This window comes from Dendrobates tinctorius, unplaced genomic scaffold (assembly GCF_039654945.1).
Source record: "Dendrobates tinctorius isolate UK_male_01 unplaced genomic scaffold, ASM3965494v1 ptg000065l, whole genome shotgun sequence".
NCBI classification, from domain to species: domain Eukaryota; kingdom Metazoa; phylum Chordata; class Amphibia; order Anura; family Dendrobatidae; genus Dendrobates; species Dendrobates tinctorius.
In genome coordinates, this window is record NW_027361733.1 from 23088603 (window position 1) to 23116602 (window position 28000).

General features: G+C 44.4%; 1 protein-coding gene across 4 annotated transcripts; it reads right to left on the reverse strand.

The window, feature by feature from the left end:
- Positions 1 to 1222: 1222 nt before the first annotated feature.
- Positions 1223 to 28000, reverse strand: MAPRE1 (microtubule associated protein RP/EB family member 1). 4 transcript variants are annotated; one of them, XM_073580707.1, is made up of 8 exons: positions 27853 to 28000; positions 22690 to 22814; positions 8379 to 8524; positions 7294 to 7501; positions 4979 to 5038; positions 4709 to 4830; positions 3288 to 3440; positions 1223 to 2542 (listed from the first exon to the last, which is right to left on the reverse strand). In XM_073580707.1, the coding sequence occupies exons 2-8, from the start codon at positions 22808 to 22810 to the stop codon at positions 2486 to 2488; spliced, it is 867 nt and encodes a 288-aa protein (XP_073436808.1). In that variant the 5' UTR covers positions 22811 to 22814; positions 27853 to 28000; the 3' UTR covers positions 1223 to 2485. The 4 variants fall into 4 exon arrangements, with proteins under 4 accessions (XP_073436808.1, XP_073436809.1, XP_073436806.1 ...); XM_073580708.1 differs by having other exon boundaries at positions 27825 to 27934; XM_073580705.1 differs by lacking the exon at positions 27853 to 28000 and adding an exon at positions 27710 to 27820.

Below are 28000 nucleotides of genomic sequence, written 5' to 3' on the forward strand. Positions count from 1 at the left end.
GAGCTGTTTGGTAAACAGTAGAATTATTTGCTTTACCAGAAACTGAATGCCTACAAAGAAAAAGTATCTACAGTCAAATATGGAGGTTCAAAAGGTGTTTTGGTGCCTCAGGCACTGCATGCCTTGACTGTGTGCAAGGTATCATGAATAGAGTTGAGCAAATTTGTTTGGATTCAGATGCCAAATCTGAGTTTGCCATATTCATGCCGAATGAATGTTTGAGGATAGAAATTACCGAATGCCTGGAAACTACTCCCATTGACTAACGACGTTGGATGAATATTTCAAAAGCAATATTCGCTGCCAATCGTATTCGGAACTGAATCCAAACAAATTCGCTCAACTCTAATCAGGAAATCTGAAGCTTACCAATGGATTTTGGGTCACGGTGTAGTGCCCAGAATTAAAGCTGGGTTTAAGTCCTAGGTCATGGGTGTTCCAGCAGGACAATGACCCCATTTGGGAAAGGGGGGGGGGTAGTTCATTTGAATATTTAAACCCGCTATCATTGTTTGTACAATACCTGCACTTCATTGCAGTGAACGTTGTAATAATTCTATTATGGCAGACACAGACAATCATTAGGTTCCTACTTGCTATAACTCATCTGCACCACGCAATCATTTTAGGGGGATGTTTGGCCACGGTGACAGGTAGGCTTTTAGTAACCGTGTGTTTGAATGAAACAAAGATAACAGCATGTCGCCAGATAAGGCACGTTTTCTATAAAAATGGAGCACTTCTGCGCTCCCTGATCTGTCAGTCAAAGTGATACTGCTGCATTTCAGACAGGACAGTTGCCAAAAAAAAGCACCTAATAACATAAGCGTTATTCAACAACTGCACCATACAGCACGCAGCAGAGACTGATTGGGTCATAGAATACTGTTGGCCTTCCTCCATAAAGGGGTTCTGCGGCAGCTCTAATGGGAATGTCCAGGTTCGTGATACAGAGGACCAATCCTCAGGGTAGGTCATCACTATTCAAAATATTGTGGCAATCTTACACTTGGAAGCCCCACAATTAGCTGATCTGCAGTACCTGGCAACAGCAGCTACCCAACAGTTGTGCCATTTCAGTAAGTGAGCCGCTAACAGCTGGTTGGTGGCGGACCCCTCCAAAATGATGAATTCTAAGGTCATCAATATCACTAATCCAGAGAAACCCGAAACACTTTAAATCCAATTTCAAAGCCCAGGAATAAAGACAGTTGGAGCAACATTCACTCTTGAAATACAGAATTTTATTTAGAAATGGCTTAAAGTAGAAAAACTTGAGAAAGTAGAACGAACAGAGAGGGACAAAAATAAAAGGGTACTAAAATCTGAGAAATTGAAAAGAAAAAAAACCAAAAAACAAACATACTAAGAATTAAAGAGTCTTAAAAAAGGCCACAAGAGATTTAGAAAGCGTAGCACTGCAATGTCGGTGATGGCTTGCTACCAAGACAACACGGGTTCGATTCTTTCTAGCTTTTTCTTTTTTCATGCATTACACATTACTTTATCTTATCCAATAGTTTGTAAACAGAAATAACCAAACCATCCTTTCCCTCCCCCGGAGTGAACAGCCCAGTGATCTGGGAGGATACAGCAGATACATACAACACATTGAGATATTAAATAATAATATGTTGGCAAAATAAACTTATACAATAAAAAAAAAAAAAAAGTGACAAGGGGGTATATAGAGGGGAGGAGGCTTTAGAAAATCCCAAGAATCACCAAGCCTCAGTAAAAATTTCAACTCATTTTATTCTGGATATATATATTTAGTTTAAATTCTAACCTTGCGTTACCCTCGAGGGCTGCCAAAGGGGTCTGTATGCAACGATGCCATCTGACAGAAAGCAACAGGATGCAAGAGGTAGAGGCAGCCACACAAACCCATTCCCCTCAGCATCTAAGAGCGGGAGCAGCACGCCGGTGGGGGAGCTCTCCTACTACTTTTTGCAAGCATGAAACGATTAAGAAGAATGCGCGCCATCTTCATGGCATGCTCGGAAACTCGCTAGTGATGTGCTCAGTGGGCTGGGTTGTAGATTCTTAGGCTTCGATATGAAAGCACGTGTAAACTTAAGGCATTTTTCGGCTCCTAGTCGCTAGATTTGATCTCATTGCAAGGAATACAAGGTTTTGTTACACATTTTTTTCCTGTTCTCCCCACCGCACACTTCATTTAGCAACAATCAATTAAAACGTTTTTCAGCAACATCTCAACCTTCTCCAATCCTCAAAACGTTCCCGTAAGAACGTTAAAAAAAACAACAACATTACATTAATACTTTTCTTCGCTACAAAATGAGACATCTCCAAGGTCAAACCACTGTAAAATGAGTGAAACTTTGGCAAAGTACACTTTCAAAAAGTGAGGTGCTGAGCCAGCCCTCTGATAATAAAAGGGATATTTTACAGTTAAGCACATGATTTGGGAGGGAAACAAAATATATGTTTTTGAAAATGACTGCGTGGTAGGAGAGTACAGTTAATATTCTTCTTGGTCTTCTGGGGGAGCATCTTCATCTGGTATGACAAAGCCCTCCTGGAAAAAGAAAATCAAAATTACCCACCGCTTCTCTTTATTAACATGAACTAGCACTCTATAGCCTGATTTTTGTAAAGGGCTGTTTTAAAGTATCCCCTGTGATCAGCTAGAAATCTTTGAGATTCCTGGTAGTAAATATGCACCTACCCTGCAAGGCCACCATAAAGGGGGTTTTACACTAAGCAATATCGCTAGCAATATCGCTAAAACGTCACTGGTTTTGTGACGTTATAGCGATATCGCTATGTGTGATACTTACCAGCGACCGGCTCCCCCGCTGCTCATCGCTGATCGCGCGAGAATGTCCGGCTCCATTTCTCGTCAGGCGCTTCCTGCTGTGACGACGAGCGACGCGTGGACGCGGGCGGGCGGACGCAGGATCGCTGTGTGTGAATGGTAAGTATCGTGCGCTGCGTCGCTGCTGCATCGCTGTGAGATCTTTCTGTATGAAAGCTCACTAGCGATCATTTAGCGATGCACCAGCGATCCTGACCGGGTCGGATCGCTGGTTGGATCGCTAAATGTAAAAGGGCCTTAAGACACTGGTGATATATGCCACTAGTATCTGATCGACACGTGTCCCCCACCAATCACTAGAACAGTGTGGCCATAGCTGTCAGACACCAATCTACAAGACTTGTGTGACTAATTGCTAGGAAATGCCATCAATGTTTACTAACGCAAAATGTAAAAAAAATATTTTCGATTACCCACAAAGTCTGATGGTTCAAGAAAAACTCACGTCTGTGGCATAAAGTATGTCTACGATCTTTCGCAGCACGGGGTCACTCTCGCCTTCGTTCTCTTGACAGATCAGTTCAATATTTCTTAGCTTGCCAAAATAAAAGTCTCTTTCTTTCTCTAAGTCTTCAACGGTGATTTTCAGGACATTTATCTGAAAAAAAAAAAAAAAAAAAAAAACAACCCTCAAAACACCAGTGCATAAATATATAGTTAACATCTGTGGGCCAGACAGATCATTTTATTAACATTCTATGACCTACATCTCCTTATAGACTGCTTAGGAGGGTTGATGTTATAACATTCTCTTTAACCCCTTTCTGACATAATAGTACGCCAATGTTTGACTCCTTCCCTTTGACGTGGGCTCCGGCACTGGGCCCACATTTTTCCCAGCACGTCAGCTGTTTTGAACAGCTGACATGTGCCTCTAACAGCCGAGAGTGGAATTGCAATCTACCCACGGCTTTTAACTAGCTAAATGCCGCTGTCAAACTATGACAGCAGCATTTAACACGTGCTTCCAGCAAGAACGCCGGAAATCCTGCCCATCTGTGCCAGTGTCACATGATCACAGGTTGTGGATGGGTTGGCATGCCAACTAGAGGTCTCCAGCAGACCTCTATGGTTGCCACTGCCAGATTGCTCTGAGAGTCGCCCCGGTGGTTAGTGCTCATAGCAAGTGAGAAATTCTGTTACATACAGGCTGATCATTGTCTATGTAGCAGAGCTGATCAGACAACTGCAGCTTCTAGTCTCCCACAGAGTGTATTGAAGCATGCCAAAAGTTGGCACAGAAGTGTGGGATTGCACTTTTGCAATTTCACCACACTTGGATTTTTTTTACCATTTTCCAGTACACATTATGTTAAAACCAATGGTGTCGTTCAAAAGTATAACTCGTTCTGCAAAAAATAAGCTATATTAACAAAAAAAAAAAAAAAAAAAAAAAAAAAAGGTGGCACGCTTCATGCACATAAGACAGTCCTTTATTTAATCCATAAACCAAGTACAGAAGGGGAGGAGCTGATGCCTATAGACGACAGCAGTTTTGCACTGACTGCACTTCAACGGGTCATGTGCAAACTTCTTTTTTTGGACTATATTTGATCAGCTGACAGGTAGATTTTCAATTACAGCTGTGATAATCACAGTAGTCAGTGCCAGCAGCTAAACAAAAATACCTCCGGGGGTTAAAGTCCTCCTCTGGTACATACATGAACTACGAGGGTCTCTTCACTGCATTTTGTTATATATATGCCCTCTCAATATGCATGTGCAGAGCAGGTCCGCTGATTCGATACCTCCATGTCAGTCAGTGGCTTCTCAAAGAAGACCGATTCTAGTAATTAAAGTAAATGGAGACCAGCACTTTCCAGGGGGCTGGACGTACCACAAGATTTAAGAACCGAGACCAGTTACCTGTTGAATTAGCTCTGCAGACTCCTCTTCTCCATTTCCCACAGCTCCGGGCCTCCTGCCAACTGCTGGCGCAGGTTTGTTGGTTACTGCAGTCCTCTGGGTGGGGACAGCCCTCTGTGGAGCTGAGGGGAAAAAAAAAAAAAAATATAGTCATAGTAAGAACACTGCGGTTCAAGAGAGCAAAGTGCACAGTGCTCCCCTCTACATAACCAGGGGCCATCGTGACACCACCAAAATATGTGCACCCCACTCCCCAACACAGGTATGTACCAATTCTGGCCATTTTCTTTAACGCTTCTGTCTTTGTTGGCTTTGCATCAGCAGAGTCATCTGGAAGAGGTACAGTATTCACCAGCATCAGACACTTCCAAAGTGATAAATGCAAAAACCACAGAGATGGTGCACAATTCTCTAGCATTTTCACATGTCTGGGTGTGAATGGCAGTTTGTTGTCCTTTTGGGTGTAGGACTTATTTTGAGTCCTTTTTACCCTGCCATCACATTGTAATATATACCTGTAAAGCAGTCCATCACTGTGGGGGTTTTCTCCAACAGTCTTGGCTGCATTTCATATGCTCAGGAAAACGTTGAACAAAATCCAAAGATTAGAGTATATCCCCCCCTCTGTCTTCTACATCAGAGAAGTGATGATCTGCATGACATGGTGCCGGAGCATTAGCTTAGAAGATGCAGTGACTTATGTGCCACTGCTGGTTATGATCTGGGCATACAGTTTACACTACAAAAGGAATTATAAAGCCGTCCAAAAGTTGTATCCTCCACACATCTAACTAATCTCCCAATATCTTTTCACACTTAGGGTCCCGTTACACTAAACGACGCACCAGCGATCCCGACAACGATACGACCTGGTCAGGATTGCTGGTGCGACGCTACATGATCGCTGGTGAGCTGCCAAACATTCACACTCCCAGTCTGAGCACGCTGGTATCGAGGGTAACTAAGTGACGCGTGCGCTTAGTTACCCGCTATTTACCCTGGATACCAGCTCCCAGCTGCTTACAGCACTGGGCGCTCGCTGATCTCCCGCTGCCACACGCAGCAATGCGTGCTGGCCAGCAGGAGCCCAACAATCAAAAAAAATGGCCCAGCACATTCCTGCACAATCAGTGATACCCAGAGGGGGGCGGTCGCTGATAGGTGTCACACAGCGAGATCGCTGTTGCATCACAAAACGGTGACGCATCAGCGATCTCGCTTAGTGCGAAGTACCCCTTAATCGGAAGTCCTAACAAGATCTCCTTGCGTTCACTCTCGTATGTTCCTCACTCAATTGTCTTCCAAGGCTTTTCAAAAACATCCCCGCCCTCAGGAATCCTGTACCCAACATGTGCTATTATCTCCACAGCTTGCAATAACCCCCATTGTCACGTCACTACAACCATAGCTGGTGCAACCTCCCCAATCTACTGTCTACTCCCCTATGTCATGTAGACCAAGGCCACAAGGGCAGGGGGGTGCTGCTGCTACGACTACTTAAAAAACCAGTTGCTACTGATAACCACCATAAAAATAACGAGACTGATGTGTGATATTATGCCCGTGGCAGCCCGAATACGCCACTGAAGTAAATGGAGCTGCCACAACCGATGTGGCAAGTTTTTGGGAAGAAACTACCCGTGTTTTTCCACAAACAGAACCAATGCCGATTCCATAGGAGGATGGGGTCTTAGGTGGCAGTTTGGAGCTGCATCAAGGCTACCAATCTAACAGGTTTCAGTTAGGGTTTGTTATTTTAGACAACCCCTTTCCGACATGTGACCTACATGTATATCACGTCGGGTGCAGACAAAAGCAGAAATCAAAGCAAGCTCCAATGCCATGTGTAATGTCATGGTGTTTTTTTTTGCCATCAATCAGTCCCTACAGAAGGTATGGAGACTGCTCCTTTAAAATGGTATTTCAATGGAGTATTGAACAAGGGAGCAGGTAATGCCCAGTCTCCCAATTTGTGAGGTTACCATTCTGAGCCCCAACGCCAATTAGATAGTTATAGCTTATCCCATCAATGTGGAAGACAGGTCAAAGATAATATGCCTCATTTTTATTGTGGCCGTTGGGAATACTGCAGTCTGATCATACCTGACCCTTGGTCGATAAGAAAGTCCTATTGAGATGCAAATGAAGGGTCTTAAAGCTTGCACTCCTGCTCTAAAGACTCAATAGGATCTGTATAGGTGCAGACCCTTATAGCTCACTACAAAAGGATGTCTGGGTGTAAGACATACAGTTAGGTTCATATATATACAATTATTTAATCTGTCCAATTACTTTTGGTCCCTTTAAAAACAGGGTGGCACATGTTAAGGAGCTGAAACTCCTAAACCCTTCATCCAATTTTAATGTGGATACCCTCAAATGAAAGCTGAAAGTCTGAACTTCAACTGCATCTGAATTGTTTTGTTTAAAATTCATTGTGGTAATGTCTAGAACCAAAATTGGAAAAATGTTGTCTGTCCAAATATATAGACCCAACTGTAATACAGACACCAAAACGTAGCCATATTATAGCGGTGTAAAGTCGCCAAAAGCATTAAGAAAGCAGAGTGGGTAACTGCCAGTACCGGAGTTTGTGGATCCCATTGGCCTCTTGGGCTTGTTCATGACTGGAGTGGGGAGGACGGGTGCAGGGGCAGATTCTTGTCCTTGTCTAGCAGCAACGGGGTCGTAGTCTTTCCCATCGTAGTTTGCATCGAAGAACTTCTTAAACCACTGTACAAACTCAAAGTTATCCTGGAACTTCCCCTTCACCAACTTGTCTACTGGAATTATCTACAGAGAAAGGTTATTCAGGAACATTTATGTGAGAATGAAAACATTCATCTGATCGTCCATTATTCATAATAACGTCACCAACACATGGTAAGGTTAAAAGACGTTAAGACCTTCCCGATTTGGGTACACTTGGGTGCTGGTGGGATGGCTTTTACACACTTTTTCCTTCAAAAATATTGTTTACCAAGTACCCCATCTTATTTATATGCACTATTGCCATTACTTACAGCAGGGCATATGTTCACTTCATTTCTTAGGTTGTCTCTAATCAATAGAAGAGAAAGATGCGGCCAATGGCAATTGAGCATCCACTAGGACTTCAATAACGACGATAGATTGCCCCACAATGTATTCCCCCTACACATATAGAAGCAATTGTGCACATCTGAAAATTGCTCCAAGACTGGTGGGTCACCCATCATAGCAATGGTCTTGAGCACAAATACCATTCTTTCCAATGAAGCCATTAGGCTGTTGTGAGAAGTCTCTTGATTGGAGTACCCCTCTAAAGCATCCAATCTTCTGAAAACTCACTGCTCTGTAGGTGGGCACCAGTTTGCATTAAATTTTATATGCTAGAAGTGCAGTCGCTGCTGCCAGATCACCGCAGCAGAATCCCCTGCATGGTGGGAAGCACTAGCTAGAGCCCGCACATTTATCTAGGTAGTGGGGGGATTAAGAATATGGGAATATCAACCCTTTACTCGCTGTATCTGCCAAGGACTGGGGAAATCTGTTGTGCCTGTTCCATGCTAGCCATACTCTGGGCACATCAGGATTACAGCTTGCAAACAATGCAGTAATGACCCGACAGTTGTAGGTCAGTGCCGGACTTCTGCCCAATATGCCGCACATAAGGTCACGTTGTACTCACTTTGTCAACGCCCATCTTCTTGAAGCCAGCCTGTAGCACTTTGAAGTTCTGGATGTACTCGTGTTCAAGTTTGGCTTGAAATTTCACCTTCTTTAATGTGACTGATCCGGGAAACAACATGTCCATAAACTGACAATATACGCTACCTGCCAGGAGAAAAGTAGGACAAGCATTAATAGCTGCACATCCAGACTCTGCTCCGCTCCCACAGGCCAGACACCCGAGACAAGGTGCCAGCACTCCTAGTGTCATCCTCCTTAGCCAACCACAGTGAAGCCATGACAAGTATCGGCATTTCCTGTATGCAGAGACCCCCTTTAGTCTCCGAAAACAAAAAGGACAATAGTACCTTAACCCTTTAGCTCCAGAGCCCGTTTTCATCATCCTGACCAGGCCAATTATTTCAATTCAGTTTATATGGTAATAAGTCTGAGCTAGTCAATGGATGCCACAGATTTGGATATTTTTTTTCGTGACACATTGTACTTTACACGTTAGTGGTAAATTTAGGTCTATATATTTTTTACGTTTGAAAACCTTGGAATTTTGGCAAAAATTTTGCAGTTTTCAAACTTTTACACCCTTAAACCAGATTGCTACATCACGCAAAATAGGTAATAAATTTAATCTCACATGTCTACTTTACAACTGCATCATTTCTTTTTAAAACAATTAGTGATAGGAAGTTTGACGGGAAGGTCTTGTTTGTTAGGAAGTTAGAAGTTGATCAGCAATTTCTCATTTTTCCAACAAAGTTTTATTTTATTTTTGCTTTTAAAGACCACATTTGAAGTGATTTTAAGGGACCTATATGACAGAAAATTCCCAAACCACCATTTTAAAAACAGCACCTCTCAAAGTGTTCAAAACCACATTCAACAAGTTTATTAACTCCTTCATGTGCTTCACTGGAATTAAAGCAATGTGAAAGGAAATTTTCTTTATTCTCACAAGGGTAAAAGGAGAAAATGGACCATACAATTTGTTAATATGTTCCAGACACAATATCAAATGTGTACTTTTATTTTTACATAATATATTTATTATTTTTTTACTATATTACTCTGTATAGCCCCTGTATGCATCAGCCCAGGAAAACTGAAACCACAAACAAAAAAAACAAAAAAAAAAAAACACGTTAGATAGGTTCCCAGAAAAGAATATCACCTTGTCAAGGCTGCTGGGCACACACTGATTGGCCAATTTATGCACCAAGTATCTTTGTTTTTTTCCTATTTTCTAGAGCAGTAATGAAATCCTAATTTCATATACTTCATGTTTACAAGCTATATATAGCATTACAGAGTGCCAATTTATTTGATAATTATGTATGGATATGGCTACTCTTAGTATACACTAGTTCAGACCAGTATTCTGGTTGGGAGGTGATGGTCAATCTTTTGATGTTTATCATCAGCAGTTGTGAAGGCTTTAACATGCTGGGGATTTCCAGTGATGTTTAGAGGACATGTACCAGGATTATTCCATGGAGGGAGGAGGTTTGAATCAGGGTTATGGAGTCAGAGCCCATTTTCGGGGAGTCGGAGTCATGGCTTACCGACTCCACAGCCCTGGTATGAATTTGTGCCGTGCCTTCATTTGGTATTCTTTTTCTAACCCAGTTACATTGTTAATTCAGCTACCTTCGTGGCTTCTCTGATCTCACCAATGGAGAGCCAATAACTTATGGGCCTGAAATAGGATGCAAGAAATGTCAATTTCAACAGGGGAGTCAGATCAAACACCCCCAAAATACATGTCTTGGTAGTAGCCTGCGGCTGATCAGTATTTACTCTCACTAATGATAATATTCTGAACCAAATGACTCCAGTCATGGTGCGATCCTACACAATGTGCATGAGGTCCATCTACAGCAGAGCTTTGGCACCTGGGACAGGCAGCGTCCATGTGGATTCTACATACGAAGCGGACACTCGACTAGGGGTTTAACCCCTTAGCGACAGCCAGTTTGCAGCTTAATGACCAGGCCAATTTTTACAATTTTGACCACTGTCCCTTTAGGAGGTTATAACTCTGGAACGCTTTAATTGATCCCGCTGATTCTGAGACTGTTTTTTCGTGACATTGTACTTCATGTTAGTGGTAAAATTTCTTCGATAAGTCTTGTGTTTATTTATGAAAAAAAACAGAAATATGGCGAAAATTTTGCAATTTTAAAACTTTTAATTTTTACGCCCTTAAATCAGAGAGATGTGCCACAAAAATGTCTTCATAAACATTTCCCACATGTCTACTTTACATCACCACAATTTTGGTGAGCGCCGCTTATCACGGCCGGGTATCAGCTGATTATCACAGCTGACACCCGGCACAATGTGTCAGGGGCGGTCACGGACCACCAAACACGTTAACCCCTTGCACACCGCGATCAAACACGATCGCGGTGTACCGGGGGTTAAAGGGACGCATCGGCAGGGAGGGGGCTCCCTCCGTGCTTCCCTGAGCCCCCCACAGCAGCGCAATGTACAGCGCTGCTGCGGGGGGCTCTTTCCCTGCAGGTCCCCAGATCCAAGATGGCGACAGGGACCTGGCTTCCTCAGTGCCTGCAAAGCGCAGGCATGAGGAAGCCTTGTGCAGTGCCTGTGACAGATCGCTGATCTGTCACAGTGATCTGTGATGTGACAGATCAGCGATCTGTCGATCTGTCACAGGACAGTGATGTCCCACCTGGGACAATGTAATAAAGTTAAAAAAAGTGTAAAAATAATTTTTAAAAAAAATATATATTCCCAAATTAATTCATTTTTTTGGAAATAAAAAAACAAAATAAAAGTACACATATTTGGTATTGCCGCGTCCGTAACGACCCGCCTTATAAAACTGTCCCATTAGCGAACCCCTTAAAAAATAACAAAAAACGAAGCAAAATATAATGATTTATTATCATACCGAACAAAAAGTGCAATAACGCGCGATCAAAAAGACGCATATAAATATCCATGGTACAGCTGAAAACGTCATCTTGTCCCGCAAAAAAACGAGCCGCCATACAGCGTCATCAGCAAAAAAAATTAAAAAGTTATAGCTCGCAGAATAAAGCGATGCAAAAATAATTTATATAAAATGGTTTTCATTGCATAAAAGCGCCAACACATAAAAAAACGACCTAAATGAGGCATCGCTGTGACCGTACTGACCCGAAGAATAAAAGCGCTTTATCAATTTTACCGCAGGCGGAACGGTGTAAACCCACCCCCCAAAAGAAATTCATGAAATGCTGGTTTTTGTTCATTCTGCGCCACAAAAATCAGAATAAAAAAGTGATCAAAAGATGTCACGTGCCTGAAAATGATACCAATAAAAACGTCAACTCGTCCCGCAAAAAATAAGACCACACATGACTCAGTGGGTCAAAATATGGAAAAATTATAGCCCTCAATATGGGGTGATGCAAAAACTATTTTTACAATAAAAAGCGTCTTTTAGCGTGTGACAGCTGCCAAACATAAAAACCGCCATAAATAGTAAATCAAACCCCCCGTTATCACCCTCTTAGTTAGGGAAAAAAAATAATAAAAATTAAAAGAAAATGTATTTATTTCCATTTTCCCATTAGGGCTAGGGTTAGTGCTGAGATTAGGGTTAGGGGTGGAGTTATAGTTGGGGGTTTCCACTGTTTGGGCACATCAGATGCTCTCCAAATGAAACATAGCGTCTGATCTCAATTCCAGCCAATTCTGCGTTGAAAAAGTCAAATGGTGCTCCTTCCCTTCCAAGCTCTGCCATGCGCCCAAACAGTGGTTTACCCCCACATATATGGGGTATCCGCCTACTCAGGACAAATTGCAAAACTTCTTTTGGGGTCCAATTTCTCCTGTTACCCTTAGGAAAATAAAAAATTGGGGGCAAAAATATCTATTTTTGTGGGAAAAAATGATTTTTTTTATTTTCACGCCCGGGCGTTATAAGCTTCTGTGAAGCCCTTGGGGGTTCAAAGTGCTCACCACACATATAGATAAGTTCCGGGGGGGGGGGGGGGGGGTCTAGTTTCCAACATGGTGTCATTTGTGGGTGGTTTCCATAGTTTTGGTACATCAGGGGCTTTCCAATCGCGACATGGTGTCCGATCTCAATTCCAGCCAAGTCAAATGGCGCTGCTTCCCTGCTGAGCTCTGCCATGCGCCCAAATAGTCGTTTACACCCACATATGGTGTATCAGCGTACTCAGGACAAATTGTACAATATCTTTTAGGGTCCTGTTACCCTTGAGAAAATAAAAATTGGGGGTGAAAAGATCATTTTTGTGGAAAATATATGATTAATTGTACCGCTGTACGTTATAAACTTCTGTGAAGCCCTTGTGGGTTCAAAGTTCTCACCACATATCTAGATAAGTTCCTTGGGGGATCTAGTTTCCAAAATGGGGTCACTTGTGGGGGGTTTCCACTGTTTAGGTACATCAGGGGCTCTCCAAACGTGACATGGCGTCCAATCTGAATTCCAGCCAATTTTGCATTGAAAAAGTCAAATGGCGCTCCTTCCCTTCTGAGCTCTGCCATGCGCCGAAACAGTGGTTCCCAACCACATATCAGGTATCAGCGTACTCAGGATAAACTGCACGATAACTTTTGCAGTCCAATTTCTCCTGTTACCCTTGGTAAAATAAAAAAATAAAAAATTGAACCTGAAGTTTTTTTTGTGAAAAAAAAAAAAAAGCTTTTTTTTTTTTTTAAAATATTCAAAAAAAATTCCTGTGACGCACCTGAAGGGGTAATAAACTTCTTGAATGTGGTTTTGAGCACCTTAAGGGGGTGCAGTTTTTAGAATGGTGTCACTTTTGGGTATTTTCTATCATATAGACCCCTCAAAGTGGCTTCAAATGTGAAGTGGTCCGTAAAAATAAAATGGTGTTGCAAAAATCAGAAATCGCTGGTCAACTTTTAACCCTTATAACTTCCTAACAAGACAAAAACATTTTGGTTCCAAAATTGTGCTGATGTAAAGTAAACATGTGGGAAATGTTACTTATTAAGTTTGTGTGCCGTATCTCTGATTTAAGGGCATAAAAATTCAAAGTTGGAAAATTGCGAAATTAAAAATTTTCGCCAAATTTCCATTTTCACAAATAAACGTAAGTTATTTGAATGTAATTATACCACTAACATGAAGTACAATATGTCACGAGAAAATAATGTCAATCACCGGGATCCACGGAAGCGTTTCAGAGTTATGACCTCATAAAGGGACAGTGGTCAGAATTGTAAAAATTGGTCTGGGAGTTAACGTGCAAACCACCCTTGGTAGTGAAGGGGTTAAAACATTTTTTATATTAGCCCTTCCATTACAATAGCAGATACATTACTTCTATAAGGGAATGGTCCTCTACCATTATTCTATTCTACTGTAGTTGGCATGTCAAGCTGCAACTATGGATAAAACATCTTAATGGACGATATAAAAACGCTAAAATTGCAGTTGTTTGAGACTTCCATATACTTCCCCGTGAAATAAGTGCTGTCAGGCAGCCACAACCATCCTCCCAAATACTAAACATTTATACAATGCCAGTAATGAGGGAATTAGGGCAAGACTGATCTAAATTAGTGCAACTCTTAATCCTAGTAACTCCTTTCCACTGACAGGTTCCCTTTAAAAGATAAAATACATGAAACCAGTCAAGTGATTCATGCCACCCAAACCAAAAGGCAGCATAAATCATATCCTGGTTTCACGATTGCTGCTAGGTATATTTTTCTCTGAAATGCTCCCGTATGTTAGGGAGAATATAGTTAGAAGATCCAGCTGGGGGACCATAGACCATGCTAGTCTTGTGCGATCCCTAGCTGGCTTCTCCTGCACAGTTACGGGCAATTGACAGGTCTTGCCCTCATGTGTCCATAGAGAGACCTGTCAATCACCTGTAGCAGTGTTGGGAAGATTAACTCAGGGCAGAGTCAAACTATCATAGGCTCCAGGCCAAGGTCCTCAGCTGGAACTTATTTTCTCTGAAATGCTGAGAAAAATACACCCGACTACTATCAGGACCTGATCCATGCTGCCAGCAGGAATTGGATGACAGGTTCCCTTTAAAGGTTTTCTGGAATCATAATACTGATGCCCCATCATTAATGTAGACAAGAAATATCACATCATTTGGGGGTCTGAATTCCAAAAACTCCCACCAAGCAGCTTACTGAAAGGGATGAATCCCCTTCATTGTTTACCGGGCAAAGTTTTGTACAAAATATTTCCGCTCCATCCCACAAATGCATCAATATTGCAGTCTTTTAATCCCTTTATTATAGCCTATACATGTTTTTACTGTGGCTGTGCAGAGGCCATGTTCCTCAGCATCACAAAAGTCAGGTGTCCTGTGGAGAGAAGAGAAGCATTGCTGAACTCTGCCTTCTGTACCTCTGCATGCACAGCGCCAAGGGACGGAGGCAAGAGCCAACACTTCTGGCCATGAAAGCCAGTCCCACTGACCATAAACGGTCTGCACCATCCCAGCTGTGCACTGGGCAGTAGAGGTCTTTTTTTGGCCAAGGCTATGTGCACACGTATGCAGAAAATTTCTGCATAAAATCCTGAATCCTTCCCAGAAAATGCACATTTTCTGCGCAAAACGTGCGTTTTTTGCGGTTTATTTCTGCGCGGTTCCAGACAGAAAATAGCTAAAAAATGCGGAATTTTTCGCAAATTAATGAGCATGCTGCGTTTTTGGTATTTTTTACCGCGAAGCGGGTTTTTTTCCCACGGTAAATACCGCATACATCTGCACAAAAATTGCGGGATTTAAATGAATGGTAAGCTTCTTTTAGGCGTTTTTGACGCGGTTTATTTGGTAAAACCGCTACGTGTGAACACAGCCTTAGGGATGTTAGGACAGTGAATACATCTAATACTGAATATATTTCTGGCCCAATGGACCATAGTTAAAGTAGTTTTTAGGCCTTAGGCTACAACAGCAGACTTGTGAATATTCACACTGAGAACTTAAGGATGATTCAAGCAGCATTTGCGTGAGTGCAAGCATTGCATACAAGGCGTCACATGCTGACTAGTTGGGCGCAGCCTCGCTAAATGCAAGTATATTGGAGCAAGGTGAGATACAGTATCAGAAAATTTGGCCAGAAGTATGCAAATTGCATGCTTGCAGTCATATGACCGCCAGCTCCAGCAAATCCTCGCAGTACACGAATCCGATGCACAGTGCACGCAGACTTGTAGCCAAGACCAGACAGCCCCTTTAGAGAGAACCAGTCATCAGGATCAAGCATGACAAACTAAAGATAAGGCCATAGAGTCACTGTTCTGATAACTTAACCCCTTCATGACCAAGCCTATTTTGACCCCTTCATGACCAAGCCATTTTTTGCAATTCTGACCAGTGAGGAATAACTCAGGAACGCTCCAACGGATCCGAGCGATTCTGAGATTGTTTTTTCGTGACATATTGGGCTTCATGTTAGTGGTAAATTTAGGTTGATAAGAAATTTGACGAAAATTTAGAAAAATTTTGCAATTTTCAAATTTTTTATTTTTTTTCTGTTAAACCAGAGTGTTGTGACACAAAATAGTTACTAAATAACATTTCCCACATGTCTACTTTACATCAGCACAATTTTGGAAACAAAATATTTTTTTGTTAGGAAGTTAAGGGTTAAAAGTTGACCAGCGATTTCTCATTTTTACAATAACATTTACAAAATTATTTTTTTTAGGGACCACCTCACATTTGAAGTCACTTTGAGGGGTCTATATGGCAGAAAATACCCAAAAGTGACACCATTCTAAAAACTGCACCCCTCAAGCTACTCAAAACTACATTCAAGGAGATTAACCCTTCAGGTGTTTCACAGGAACTAAAATAATGTGGAAAGAAAAAAAATGGACATTTTAATTTTTCCTACAAAAATTTTCTTTTAGCATCAATTTTTTCATTTTCACATGGGCAACAGGATAAAATGGATCCTAAAATTTGTTGAGCAATTTCTCCTGAGTGCACCGATACCTTATATGTGGTCATAAACCACTGTTTGGGTGCACGGCAGGGCCCGGAAGGGAAGGAGCGCCATTTGACTTTTTGAATGGAAAATTAGCTCCAATCGTTATCGGACACCATGTCGCATTTGGAGAGCCCCTGTGCACCTAAACATTGGAGCTCCCCCACAAGTGACACCATTTTGGAAACTAGACCCCCTAAGGAACTTATCTAGATGTGTGGTGAGCACCTTGAAGCCTCAAGTGCTTCACAAAAGTTTATGACGCAGAGCCGTGAAAATAAAAAAAATTCCCCTCAAAATTATTTAGTGCGCAATTTTTTATTTTCACAAGGGTACCAGGATAAATTAGACCCCAAAATTTGTTGTCCAGTTTGTCCTGAGTACGCTGATACCTCATATGTGGGTGGGGACCACTGTTTGGGTACACGTCGGGGCTCGGAAGGAAAGTAAAGTAGTGACATTATGAAATGCTGACTTTGATGGAATGGTCTGCGGGCATCATGTTACATTTGCAGAACCCCTGATGTACCTAAACTGTGGAACCCCACCACAAGTGACCCCATTTTGGAAACTAGACCCCCCCCCCCCCCCCCCCAAGTAACTTATCTAGATGTGTGGTGAGCACCTTGAACCCCCAAGTACTTCACAGAAGTTTATAACGCAGAGACGTGAAAATAAAAAATAATTTTTTTTTTCCCCTGAAAAAAATGATTTTTAGCCAGCAATTTTTAGCAGGATAAATTGGACCCCAAAAGTTGTCGTCCAGTTTGTCCTCAGTACGCTGGTGCCCCATATATGGGGGGGACTATTATTTGGGCACACGTAAGGCTCGGAATGGAAGTAGTGGCGTTTTGAAATGCAGACTTTGATGGAATGGTCTGCGGTCGTCATTACGTTTGCAGAGCCCCTGATGTGCCTAAACAATAGAAACCCCCCACAAGTGACCTCATTTTGGAAACTAGACCTCCCAAGTAACTTATCTAGATGCCTGGTGAGCACTTTGGACCCCCAAGTGCTTCACAGAAGTTTATAATGCACGTGAAAATAAAAAAAAATAAAAAATTTCCACAAAAATATTTTTTTAGCCCCCAATTTTTTATTTTCCCAAGGGTACCAGGAGAAATTAGACCCCCAAAGTTGTTATGCAATTTTTCCTGAGTACGCTGATACCCCATATGTTGGGGTAAACCACTGTTTGGGCACACGTCGGGGCTTGGAAGGGAGGAAGCACCGTTTAACTTTTTGAACGCAAAATTGGCTGGAATCAATGGTTGCACCATGTCGCGTTTGGAGACCCCCTGATGTGCCTAAACAGTGGAAACCCCTCAATTCTAACTCCAGCCCTAACCCCAACACATCCCTAACCCTCTTTCCAACCCTAACCCTCTTTCCAACCCCAACGGGAAAAGTAAAAATAAAAATATTTTCTTTATTTTATTAGTTCTGCCTACCTATGGGGGTGATAATCGGGGGGTTTATTTACTTTTCTTTTCATTTTGATCACTGTGAGAGTGATCAAAATGAAAGAATGGAATCTGCAGCCGGCAGATTCGGGCAGGCGCACTGCGCATGCGCCCGCCATTTTCCAAGATGGCGGCACCCATCATCCGGACCCGAGGGACACCGGGAAGGACTCAGGAGGTACCGGGGGGGGGGCAGATCGCCGCTGTCATTCAGTTGCGGGGGGTCCTCCATCGCCGGTGGGGGGCGGTGGAATCGGTGTCTCCAGCCATGTCGGATGCTACAGCAGCGTTGGACATGGCTGGATTGTAATATTTCATCAATTTTCATTGATGAAATATTACTAGCGCTCTGATTGGCTGTTAAAAGTGAAACAGCCAATCAGAGCGATCGTAGCCACGTGGGGGTGAAGCCACGCCCCCTGTGGTGAATTACAAAGCCCCCTGTATCTGCGGGTCGGGTGACCTTTCAGTGACCTAGGTCACCCGACCCGCAGGGGTGCTTTAAAGTCATGACGCCACATAGGTGTCACTGGTCAGATTTGAACCAGGTTTCATGACGCCTATGTGGCGTCTTTGGTCGTGAAGGGGTTAATCGGTACCTTCCTAGTTATCCAATCAACAATTGAATTTGATTAAACAAGCCAATTGTTGTATCAGTGCGGCCCTGTGGGTAGGGCCTTCATCTCAGCCACGGCCCCTCACCTGCCTCTGGTGCAAGGATCTACAAACTGTTTAAAATTCCATGCCATTCTAGCCACAGGTGGCTCTCGCATAGACCAATCCGGCCACCCCGATGCACGAACAGCTTTGTTGCAACCAAAACTTCTATTGGTGTATAAATAGCCACCAGGATGAGGATTTCTACAGTGACCGTACCTATTAAAGCACGTGTCTTTAGTTTATCATGCCCGATTGTGATGACTGGTTCCCTTTAAGTAATTACACGAATTGGGATTTATTGTACTTTGATTTTTTTTTTTTTTTTTTTTTTTTTGACAGTTTAGTTCACTTTGGGACAGTTTAATATTCCTTTAACATTGGCCTAATATTTACATATTTGACTGCTGTTATCCTCCTTTATACATATATGGCTTTTCATATGACCAGGTAAAGTATACATTAGGGGCATGAGCGGTGCCGCTATATCTTTACATTTAGGGTATCAACCTCCTTTGTAAGGTAGGGACTACTAGGGTTGTGCAGGGATAGTAAATCACAATATTTCCCTGTCCTTTCTTTACTATTCACCAAGTATTTATGCTTTGTTAACATTTGTTTTTCTTGCATGTTAAACATCTGATCCATCTGCTGTTATACACCTAGATTTAATACTTAAAATGAGAAATCTTTACATTAAAGTAGGATTTTGTTTTTCTTGGTTTATTATATATTGGCCCCCACAAAGAATTGGTTCCGAAATCAACTATCCGACCGTGAGACATCACCAAGAAGCCTATTGATAGACAAGTTGTTATTTAAGGACAACCCTTCTAAAAAGGGTTAAGCACCCAAAAAGCCACCCCGGTGTTTTAAATTATGTTTTGGAAGCGTGCTGGATAATCAGATATTTTGGACTAAAAAGGGCTGGCAGGTACGAATAGAAACATACCCCATAAAGAAAGCAGAAATATCTGGCACGTTCAGACCAGACATTCATTTAATTGTTGCGTGAACTGGGAGTGACGGCTCTGGAGTCACATGGGCAATAAAGGGGGAAAAGTCTGGAGTTCTTAGACCCCACACAACTCACTACAGCTGAAGCCAGGACTAGATCCAAACAGGAGACAAAACCTTCGATTATACTCCTGGCTTCACAGTGGTGGCAGTGTATAATCCTGGTCCTGTATGGCCACGGGGCAACTGCATCTCAGGTTATGTGCCCACGTTGCAGAATTGTCCGCAGCATTTCCGCAACTCCCCGCCAAGGGTAAAAGGCATGCGTTTTCCTGCAAAACAAGCGATTTTAGCTTGCAGAATGCTAGCGCTTTTCCAAGCAATTTGAATCATCTCTTGGAAAGATGATTGACAGGTTGGTCACACTTGTCAAGCATAGTGCTTGACAGGCACGACCAACTTTTTACTATTGATGCTGCCTATGTGGCATCAGTAGTAAAAGATAGGATGCTAAAAATAGGGATATTCTTGCCCTCTGTTGGCCCCCGGAGTCCTCCTGGTCCTCATGGCGCTGGCGGCAACTTCCGTTCCCAGGGATTCATTGTGCGAATGACCTCTGATGATGTAGCGGTATTGCGAGACCATTACGTCAGAGGTCATTCGCGCAATGCATCCCTGGGAACGGAAGTTGCCGCCAGCGCCATGAGGGCTCCGGGGGCCAACAGAGGGCAAGAATATCCCTATTTTTTATTTTAATTCTATTTTTTTTACTGGGATATGGTACCCAGGGCATGGAGGAGATAGCCCCATGCATAAAGTGAGCGCTTCAATACAATCCTATGGCGACGGAATTAGTTGACATGAGTCGACGGAGTTAGTTGACATGCTGCGGATTTTACCGCTATGCGATTCCACAGCGGAAAAATCTGCAGCATTGGCACAGCAACTGCGGAATCCCATAGGATTGCGTTTTGTTAGCTCTTTTTTTTTTTTAAAGTTTCTGCAGCGGCAAAAATGCTTAAAAAACACAACATGGGCACACAGCCTTAATCTATTCCTAATATCCAAGGAAAAATGGAAGAGAAAAAAAAAAATCTCCAGCGTGTAATACAATAAAATCAATTTTTTTTTTTTATTTAAGACATGTTCATGGTATGCATGGGGGCATTCAGACACGTCTCCCAGCGTACAGTGGCCATTGCAGGGGAAATATAGCTACCATGTACACATATATGAAGGGCTGCCCACACTCTGCTCGGGTAGAAACAAGAAACACAGGAACACCAAAAATCTGGATTACAAAAAAAAAAAAAAAAAAAAATTAGTAAGGTGGCTCTTTGATTGAAAGGCAACGAGATCTGAGGTGCCTTTTATTTCTTCACAGCAGGGACTTGTGTAGACCTGCGTAAAGTAGTTATTCATAGACGCAGGGAGCTGTGCAGAATAGGAAAACAAGACCCAGGAGACCACACCGGAGAAAAGCAGATCTGAATATGGAGTTTACGAGCATCTGAGGGTGAACGAGTAAGTGAAGAAAAGGAGGAGATTTCCCCACGGGAACCACACTAGAAGTCTACCGGGTAATACTGCACAGTCCACTATATAGTGGCTCACACACATATCAAAGCCATTGTTCAGTACCAGCAGTATGCAGAGTCCTGGTTACCATGGCTATTGTGGGGGGGGGGGGGTATTGCCCCCACGCTTCATAAAAGCAAAAACATCCAACTTTAGCATTAAAAGAAACGTGTAGTGCTAAATTCTCAGCTGAACCCATCCAAAAACTACACAATAGTCATCATTTATAGTCAACACTGCACAATAATGAAAGTATTTGTCCCTGGATTTTAGGAAAAAACAAGCAAAACTATTAACACGTTCAAATACAAAGGCCAGTGACTAAGGGTCTCTAAAAGGTAAATACAATGGCCTCCGTTACATGGCAACGGTACAGAAGCCAAACCGGAGAGAGCAACAAAGCGGTACCATAGATGGTCTCTACAGTGGACACGTCAGGAGCCACTCACAACCCAAAACGTCAGGCACTGTGGCAGATTCCCATGAACACTGGTTGCCAGGCTTTGGGAATTTGCCATGTCCTGACTTGTAGAATAGAGTCCTAAATTTCATAGCAAGGGGGGGGGGGGGGGGAGAGGCTCATCATCTGGGTATAATCCTCTAAAATGCAGTTTAACTCTAGAGACTTCAGAAAAAGTGGGGGAGCAAAAAAAAAAAAAAAAAAAAAAAAAAAAAAAAACACGAATTGGACTTGGCTGAACCCCATCATTCCTGGTACTGCTCACCAAGTAACTGCTGCGGTCACTGCTGCAGCCAATTGGTCCAAGGTACTAAGGCAACAGTACCAAGAAATGGAGGGGTCCAATAGTTTTGAATTTAAAGATATAATGTATAGATATAAATTTTTTATCATATTATAATTGTATTTTCTGACCACCACAGGACCATTTTTTCATGAGTGCACCCCAGTTACGGTTATTACCGATATCTAAAAAAGTACAATGTTACTATGGTGACATTTTAGCCATGGTACTGTAGTACTGGAAACCCCCCACAGTCTCACTGAATTGAACCCAAATCACTGCATGGTCCTACAGTGAAATCAGTACAAGTCAGTAGTGGTGGAGGGGGAAAAGGCAGGAGACAGGTCAACCATCGCCACACTCATGGCAACGTGGCGATATAAATTGTGGACTGACCCCATGGTGGATCTCCACAAGCTCCTGTGGTACAGCAGCAGTAAACAGCAATCCTTACCATCAACTTCCCCAAGAGAAGAGGAAGGCTTCTACTGATTATTATGGTGTGTGCACACGCTGCGGAATGCTCTGCGGATTTGTCCGCGCGGATATAGTAAAGTCCGCAGGACAAAAGACCTGCGGTTTATCTGCAGATTAGCCCTGCAGTTTAGCATCTCTACAATGGAGCAGATGGCAAATCGCAGCAGATGCCGCATGTCAATTCTTTCTGCGGTTTTGAAACTGCAGCAAATCAGAGCAGAAAATTCCGTAGCATGTGCACTGCGGTTTTCATTTTGCATAGAAAATAAAGGTACTGTACAACACAAGAGAAACTGCTGCGGATCCGCAGGGCCAAATCCGCTGCGGATCCGCAGCAGAATCCGCACCGTGTGCACACACCCTTAGGACCTCCCTACACGGACTGTTCAGCAGAAACACAAGAACAAAGGAGGGTATCTTTGGCACCCCTCTCAGAATAAAGTAAAAAATTCTGTTGTGTGTGCCTTACCTGAACACAGATGCTCTATCTTGGTCAGGTTGAGCTGTAGAGACTCATTGATCCAGGCGAGCATGTCATGACGACTTAGATTGTCACTTGTTACCGACGTGGAATAAACATTGACAGCCATTGTTCTGGAGGGAGAAAGGATGCAGTCAGGAATCAAAAATATCATGTGCCTGCTCCTGCAGCCCCGACTACAGATCACTACATTCCCCAGTCTCCTCAAGACTATAACCCACTCCGTCACACAGGAAGAAAGAGGAACTCTAACCAGATACTGGCCATCATTCTTCCTCTTTTCAGCCTGGTTTCAGAAGGCCATAACATCCGGGCACAATGTAGTTGTACTAGGGTGGTCTAATGTTTGGGTTTTGCAGACACTACAGATGCCAAAACCTGGCCATTACAGCCAACTAAAACCAGAATTTGCCTATTAGGCTATGTGCACATGCTGCGGATTCACCTGCGGATTTTTCTGTGCGGATCCACAGGTAAATTGACCTGTAGATTGGCCTGGAATAGGTGGCAAACCACAGCGGAATCCGCAGAAAGAATTGACATGTCATTTCTGCAGATTCAAAACCGCAGCTTTTCAAAGTGTAAAAACTGAAGCATGTGCACTGCGGATAGTAAATCCCATAGACTTACATGGTATTGTACACTGTCTGCAGAACTGCTGCGGATCTGCAGAGGCCAAATCCGCTGTGGATCCGCAGTGTGCACATACCCTTAGAGGGAACCTGTCACTAGATTCAGGCTGCCCAAACCATGACCGGCATAAATCAGAGTCTGGCTGAACAATTGTGACCAGGTATGTTACTCTGAAGTGTGCTGACATTCCAGGAAAATAAAATATAGTCAGACTTAAAGCGTTATCTGTAGGCAGAAGCTGCGTATGGGACAAGTGTACGATTGCTGGGACCCCCATTCATATCGTGAACGGAGTATTTTGTCATGCATGTGCTCCACTTCTGACCTCACACTGGAGATGTCATACGCCCCCACCTTATCAGTCAGATCTGCAGCGACCATAAGACCATCTCCTCTCATGGTGACGCATTTGCTTTTAAGACAACCCCCTTTTAGTGATAAATTAGTCCAACCCATGCTGCCCATCTTCCAAAAATTGGAAAGGCAGTCATGTTTGATTTCTCCAAACCCTTTACTTTGATCCTGCACACACATGGGATAGACCTGTCAATCAACTAGAACGATGTTGGCAGAAGCCAACTGCGGGTGGCACCGGACCAGTCACGTCTATTCCGGTAGTCCCCGGCTAACTCCATGATAAGAGATATGCGCATGATCACTGGGAATCTGACCAAAATGGAGTACGGGGGTCCTGAAGTCTCCAGTGCGAGTTCAGCAGTGCACATGTATGACTCGAGCTGCATTCGCAGTATCAGTGGGGGTCCCTGATCCTGTAGGCAGAAGTTCCTTATGGGACAACCATTGTAAGTTTATGGCCAGCTTTACCCAATTCCCCAGCACTGGTGAGGTGGACACGATCTCATCTCCCACCCACTTCGGACTTCTGGTATGTTTTACGGAGAGCAGAAAGTGACAGGGAACATGGCTGTCAGTCTTCAGTGCTGCGCCTGCCTGTTACCAAGTGACAGACTACTGCACTACAGACTAGGAGACCTGCAGATATGGCAGACCCTTCATCACACAGAGCCACTCATCCCAGCAGAGGGGCGCACCAACAGGGACAAGCTTCAAGAGCGGGCTTTAATTTAACAGTGCAGTAGAGTGCCTTCAATAAAAGTCAGGATTATCAGATTGTGACAGAACAGAAAACTGCCATGTTAGACTAGACAAGCTTCAGGACCGGGCACCCAAAATGCCCACACAAGGTCATAATCACAGGAAGTTTTGCTTCCAGTCTTGTGAAATACATTAATCCAGAGTGATCAGATGGAATAAAGGAATCTAACCAATACAAATTCAGCCAATATGGCGACAGATCTGTCTTGTGCTCTTGGTGGTCCGAATATCGCTGCCCGCAGTGAGATTCTTGCTGACCCCATTCTAAATCAAGGGGCCTGAGGATTTAGGATTTATTGGGATACTCCTCTATCACAGCGGTGGAAGAAATGACAGAGTGGAGAGAGACTAAAGGGCAGATAACAGGCGGATGTATGGGGAGAAGGCGAGAGGATAATGGGGGGAAATAACAGGCAGATGTATGGGGAGAAGGCGAGAGGGTAATAGGGGGGGAAACAACAGGCGATGTATGGGGAGAAAGTGAGAGGATAATAAGGGGGGGGGGAATAACAGGCGATGTATGGGGAGAAGGCAAGAGGGTAATAGGGGGGGAAATAACAGGTGATGTATGGGGAGAAGGCGAGAGGATAATGGGGGGAAATAACAGGCAAATGTATTGGGAGAAGGCGAGAGGATAATGGGGGGAAATAACAGGCGATGTATGGGGAGAAGGCAAGAGGGTAATAGGGGGGGAAATAACAGGCGATGTATGGGGAGAAGGCGAGAGGATAATGGGGGGAAATAACAGGCGATGTATGGGGAGAAGGCAAGAGGGTAATAGGGGGGGAAATAACAGGCGATGTATGGGGAGAAGGCGAGAGGATAATGGGGGGAAATAACAGGCAAATGTATTGGGAGAAGGCGAGAGGATAATGGGGGGAAACAACAGGCAGATGTATGGGGAGAAGACGAGAGGATAATGGGGGAAATAACAGGCGATGTATGGGGAGGGAGTAACAGGAGGCAGAAAATGGGAAATGTACAAAAAGACGTTGAGAATTTAAAAGTAGGCAGGGGAGGAGGTGAGTGGTATTTTGTGTACTTGGGGCAGATAATGGGCAATGTACAGGGAGGAGGTGAGGTAATATGGGGCAGATAATGACAATGTACAGGGAGGTAATATGGGATACATGATGGGTGATGTATGATGTCTGTACTTGGGGCAGATTGGCGATGTACATGGAGAAGGTGAGGCACTAACAGGGGGCAGATAATGGACAGTGTACAGGGAGGAGGGTGACAGGTTATACGGGGCACGTACGAGGTGTGTCCTTGGGGCAGATAATGGGTATTGTATGAGGAGGAGGTGAGTCGCTAGTAGAGGGCAGATAATGGGCAGTGACCAGAGATGGGGTGAGGTGCTAATAGGGGGCAGTGTAGGAGGAGCAGGTGAGGAGCTAACAGGGGGCAGTGTATGAGGAGGTGGTGACAGGGGGGCAGATAATGGGCAGTGTATGAGGTGGTGAGGCGCTAATAGGGGGCAGATAATGAGCAGTGACCAGAGATGGGGTGAGGTGCTAACAGGGGGCAGTGTATGAGGTGGTGGTGACAGGGTGCAGATAATGGGCAGTGTATGAGGAGGTGAGGCGCTAATAGGGGGCAGATAATGAGCAGTGACCAGAGATGGGGTGAGGCACTAATAGGGGGCAGTGTATGAGGAGGTGGTGACAGGGGGGCAGATAATGGGTAGTGTATGAGGAGGAGGTGAGGCGCTAATAGGGGGCAGATAACGGGCAGTGACCAAAGATGGGGTGAGGCGCTAATAGGGGGCAGTGTATGATGAGGTGGTGACAGGGGGGCAGATAATGGGCAGTGTATGATGAGGTGGTGACAGGGGGGCAGATAATGGGCAGTGTATGATGAGGTGGTAACAGGGGGGCAGATAATGGGCAGTGTATGATGAGGTGGTGACAGGGGGGCAGATAATGGGCAGTGTATGATGAGGTGGTGACAGGGGGGCAGATAATGGGCAGTGTATGATGAGGTGGTGACAGGGGGGGCAGATAATGGGCAGTGTATGATGAGGTGGTGACAGGGGGGGCAGATAATGGGCAGTGTATGATGAGGTGGTGACAGGGGGGCAGATAATGGGCAGTGTATGATGAGGTGGTGACAGGGGGGCAGATAATGGGCAGTGTATGATGAGGTGGTGACAGGGGGGCAGATAATGGGCAGTGTATGATGAGGTGGTGACAGGGGGGCAGATAATGGGCAGTGTATGATGAGGTGGTGACAGGGGGGCAGATAATGGGCAGTGTATGATGAGGTGGTGACAGGGGGGCAGATAATGGGCAGTGTATGATGAGGTGGTGACAGGGGGGCAGATAATGGGCAGTGTATGATGAGGTGGTGACAGGGGGGCAGATAATGGGCAGTGTATGATGAGGTGGTGACAGGGGGGCAGATAATGGGCAGTGACCAGAGATGGGGTGAGGCGCTAATAGGGGGCCGTGTATGAGGAGGTGGTGACAGGGGGCAGATAATGGGCAGTGACCAGAGATAGGGTGAAGTGCTAATAGGGGGCAGTGTATGAGGAGGTGGTGACAGGGGGGCAGATAATGGGAAGTGTATGATGAGGTGGTGACAGGGGGGCAGATAATGGGCAGTGACCAGAGATAGGGTGAAGTGCTAATAGGGGGCAGTGTATGAGGAGGTGGTGACAGGGGGGCAGATAATGGGCAGTGACCAGAGATGGGGTGAAGTGCTAATAGGGGGCAGTGTATGAGGAGGTGGTGACAGGGGGGCAGATAATGGGCAGTGACCAGAGATGGGGTGAAGTGCTAATAGGGGGCAGTGTATGAGGAGGTGGTGACAGGGGGGCAGATAATGGGCAGTGACCAGAGATGGGGTGAAGTGCTAATAGGGGGCAGTGTATGAGGAGGTGGTGACAGGGGGGCAGATAATGGGCAGTGACCAGAGATGGGGTGAAGTGCTAATAGGGGGCAGTGTATGAGGAGGTGGTGACAGGGGGGCAGATAATGGGCAGTGACCAGAGATGGGGTGAAGTGCTAATAGGGGGCAGTGTATGAGGAGGTGGTGACAGGGGGCAGATAATGGGCAGTGACCAGAGATGGGGTGAAGTGCTAATAGGGGGCAGTGTATGAGGAGGTGGTGACAGGGGGGCAGATAATAGTCGATGTACGGGGAGATGAGAGGTAATATGGGGCACGTATGAGGCGTGTCCTTGGGTCAGATAACGGGGCCAGTAGGGGGCGCGCAGTGGCTGCGGGCAGGACGTGCCGGTCTCCGTACACGTTACCGTGAGATGTCGGAAATCTCAGCCACGACTCCGATAGTCTCCCGAGTGACATCGTATGAAGGACTCATGGCCAAACCACCAAGCCGCCGCCCCTACCGTACACACCCGGGCCTACCTTCCCTCTCTCCCGCCGTTGCCGTTACCTTGTACTGTGTCGTTCAAACCGGCCTCACCCGTGCTGATGTCACACGCCTGTGAAAGAACGTGCCGTACGGGGTGACATCACCTCATGAATAATTTATACGTCGAACAGTTGCTAGGTGACGCTTTGTCTGAAGCTGAGAAAAACCA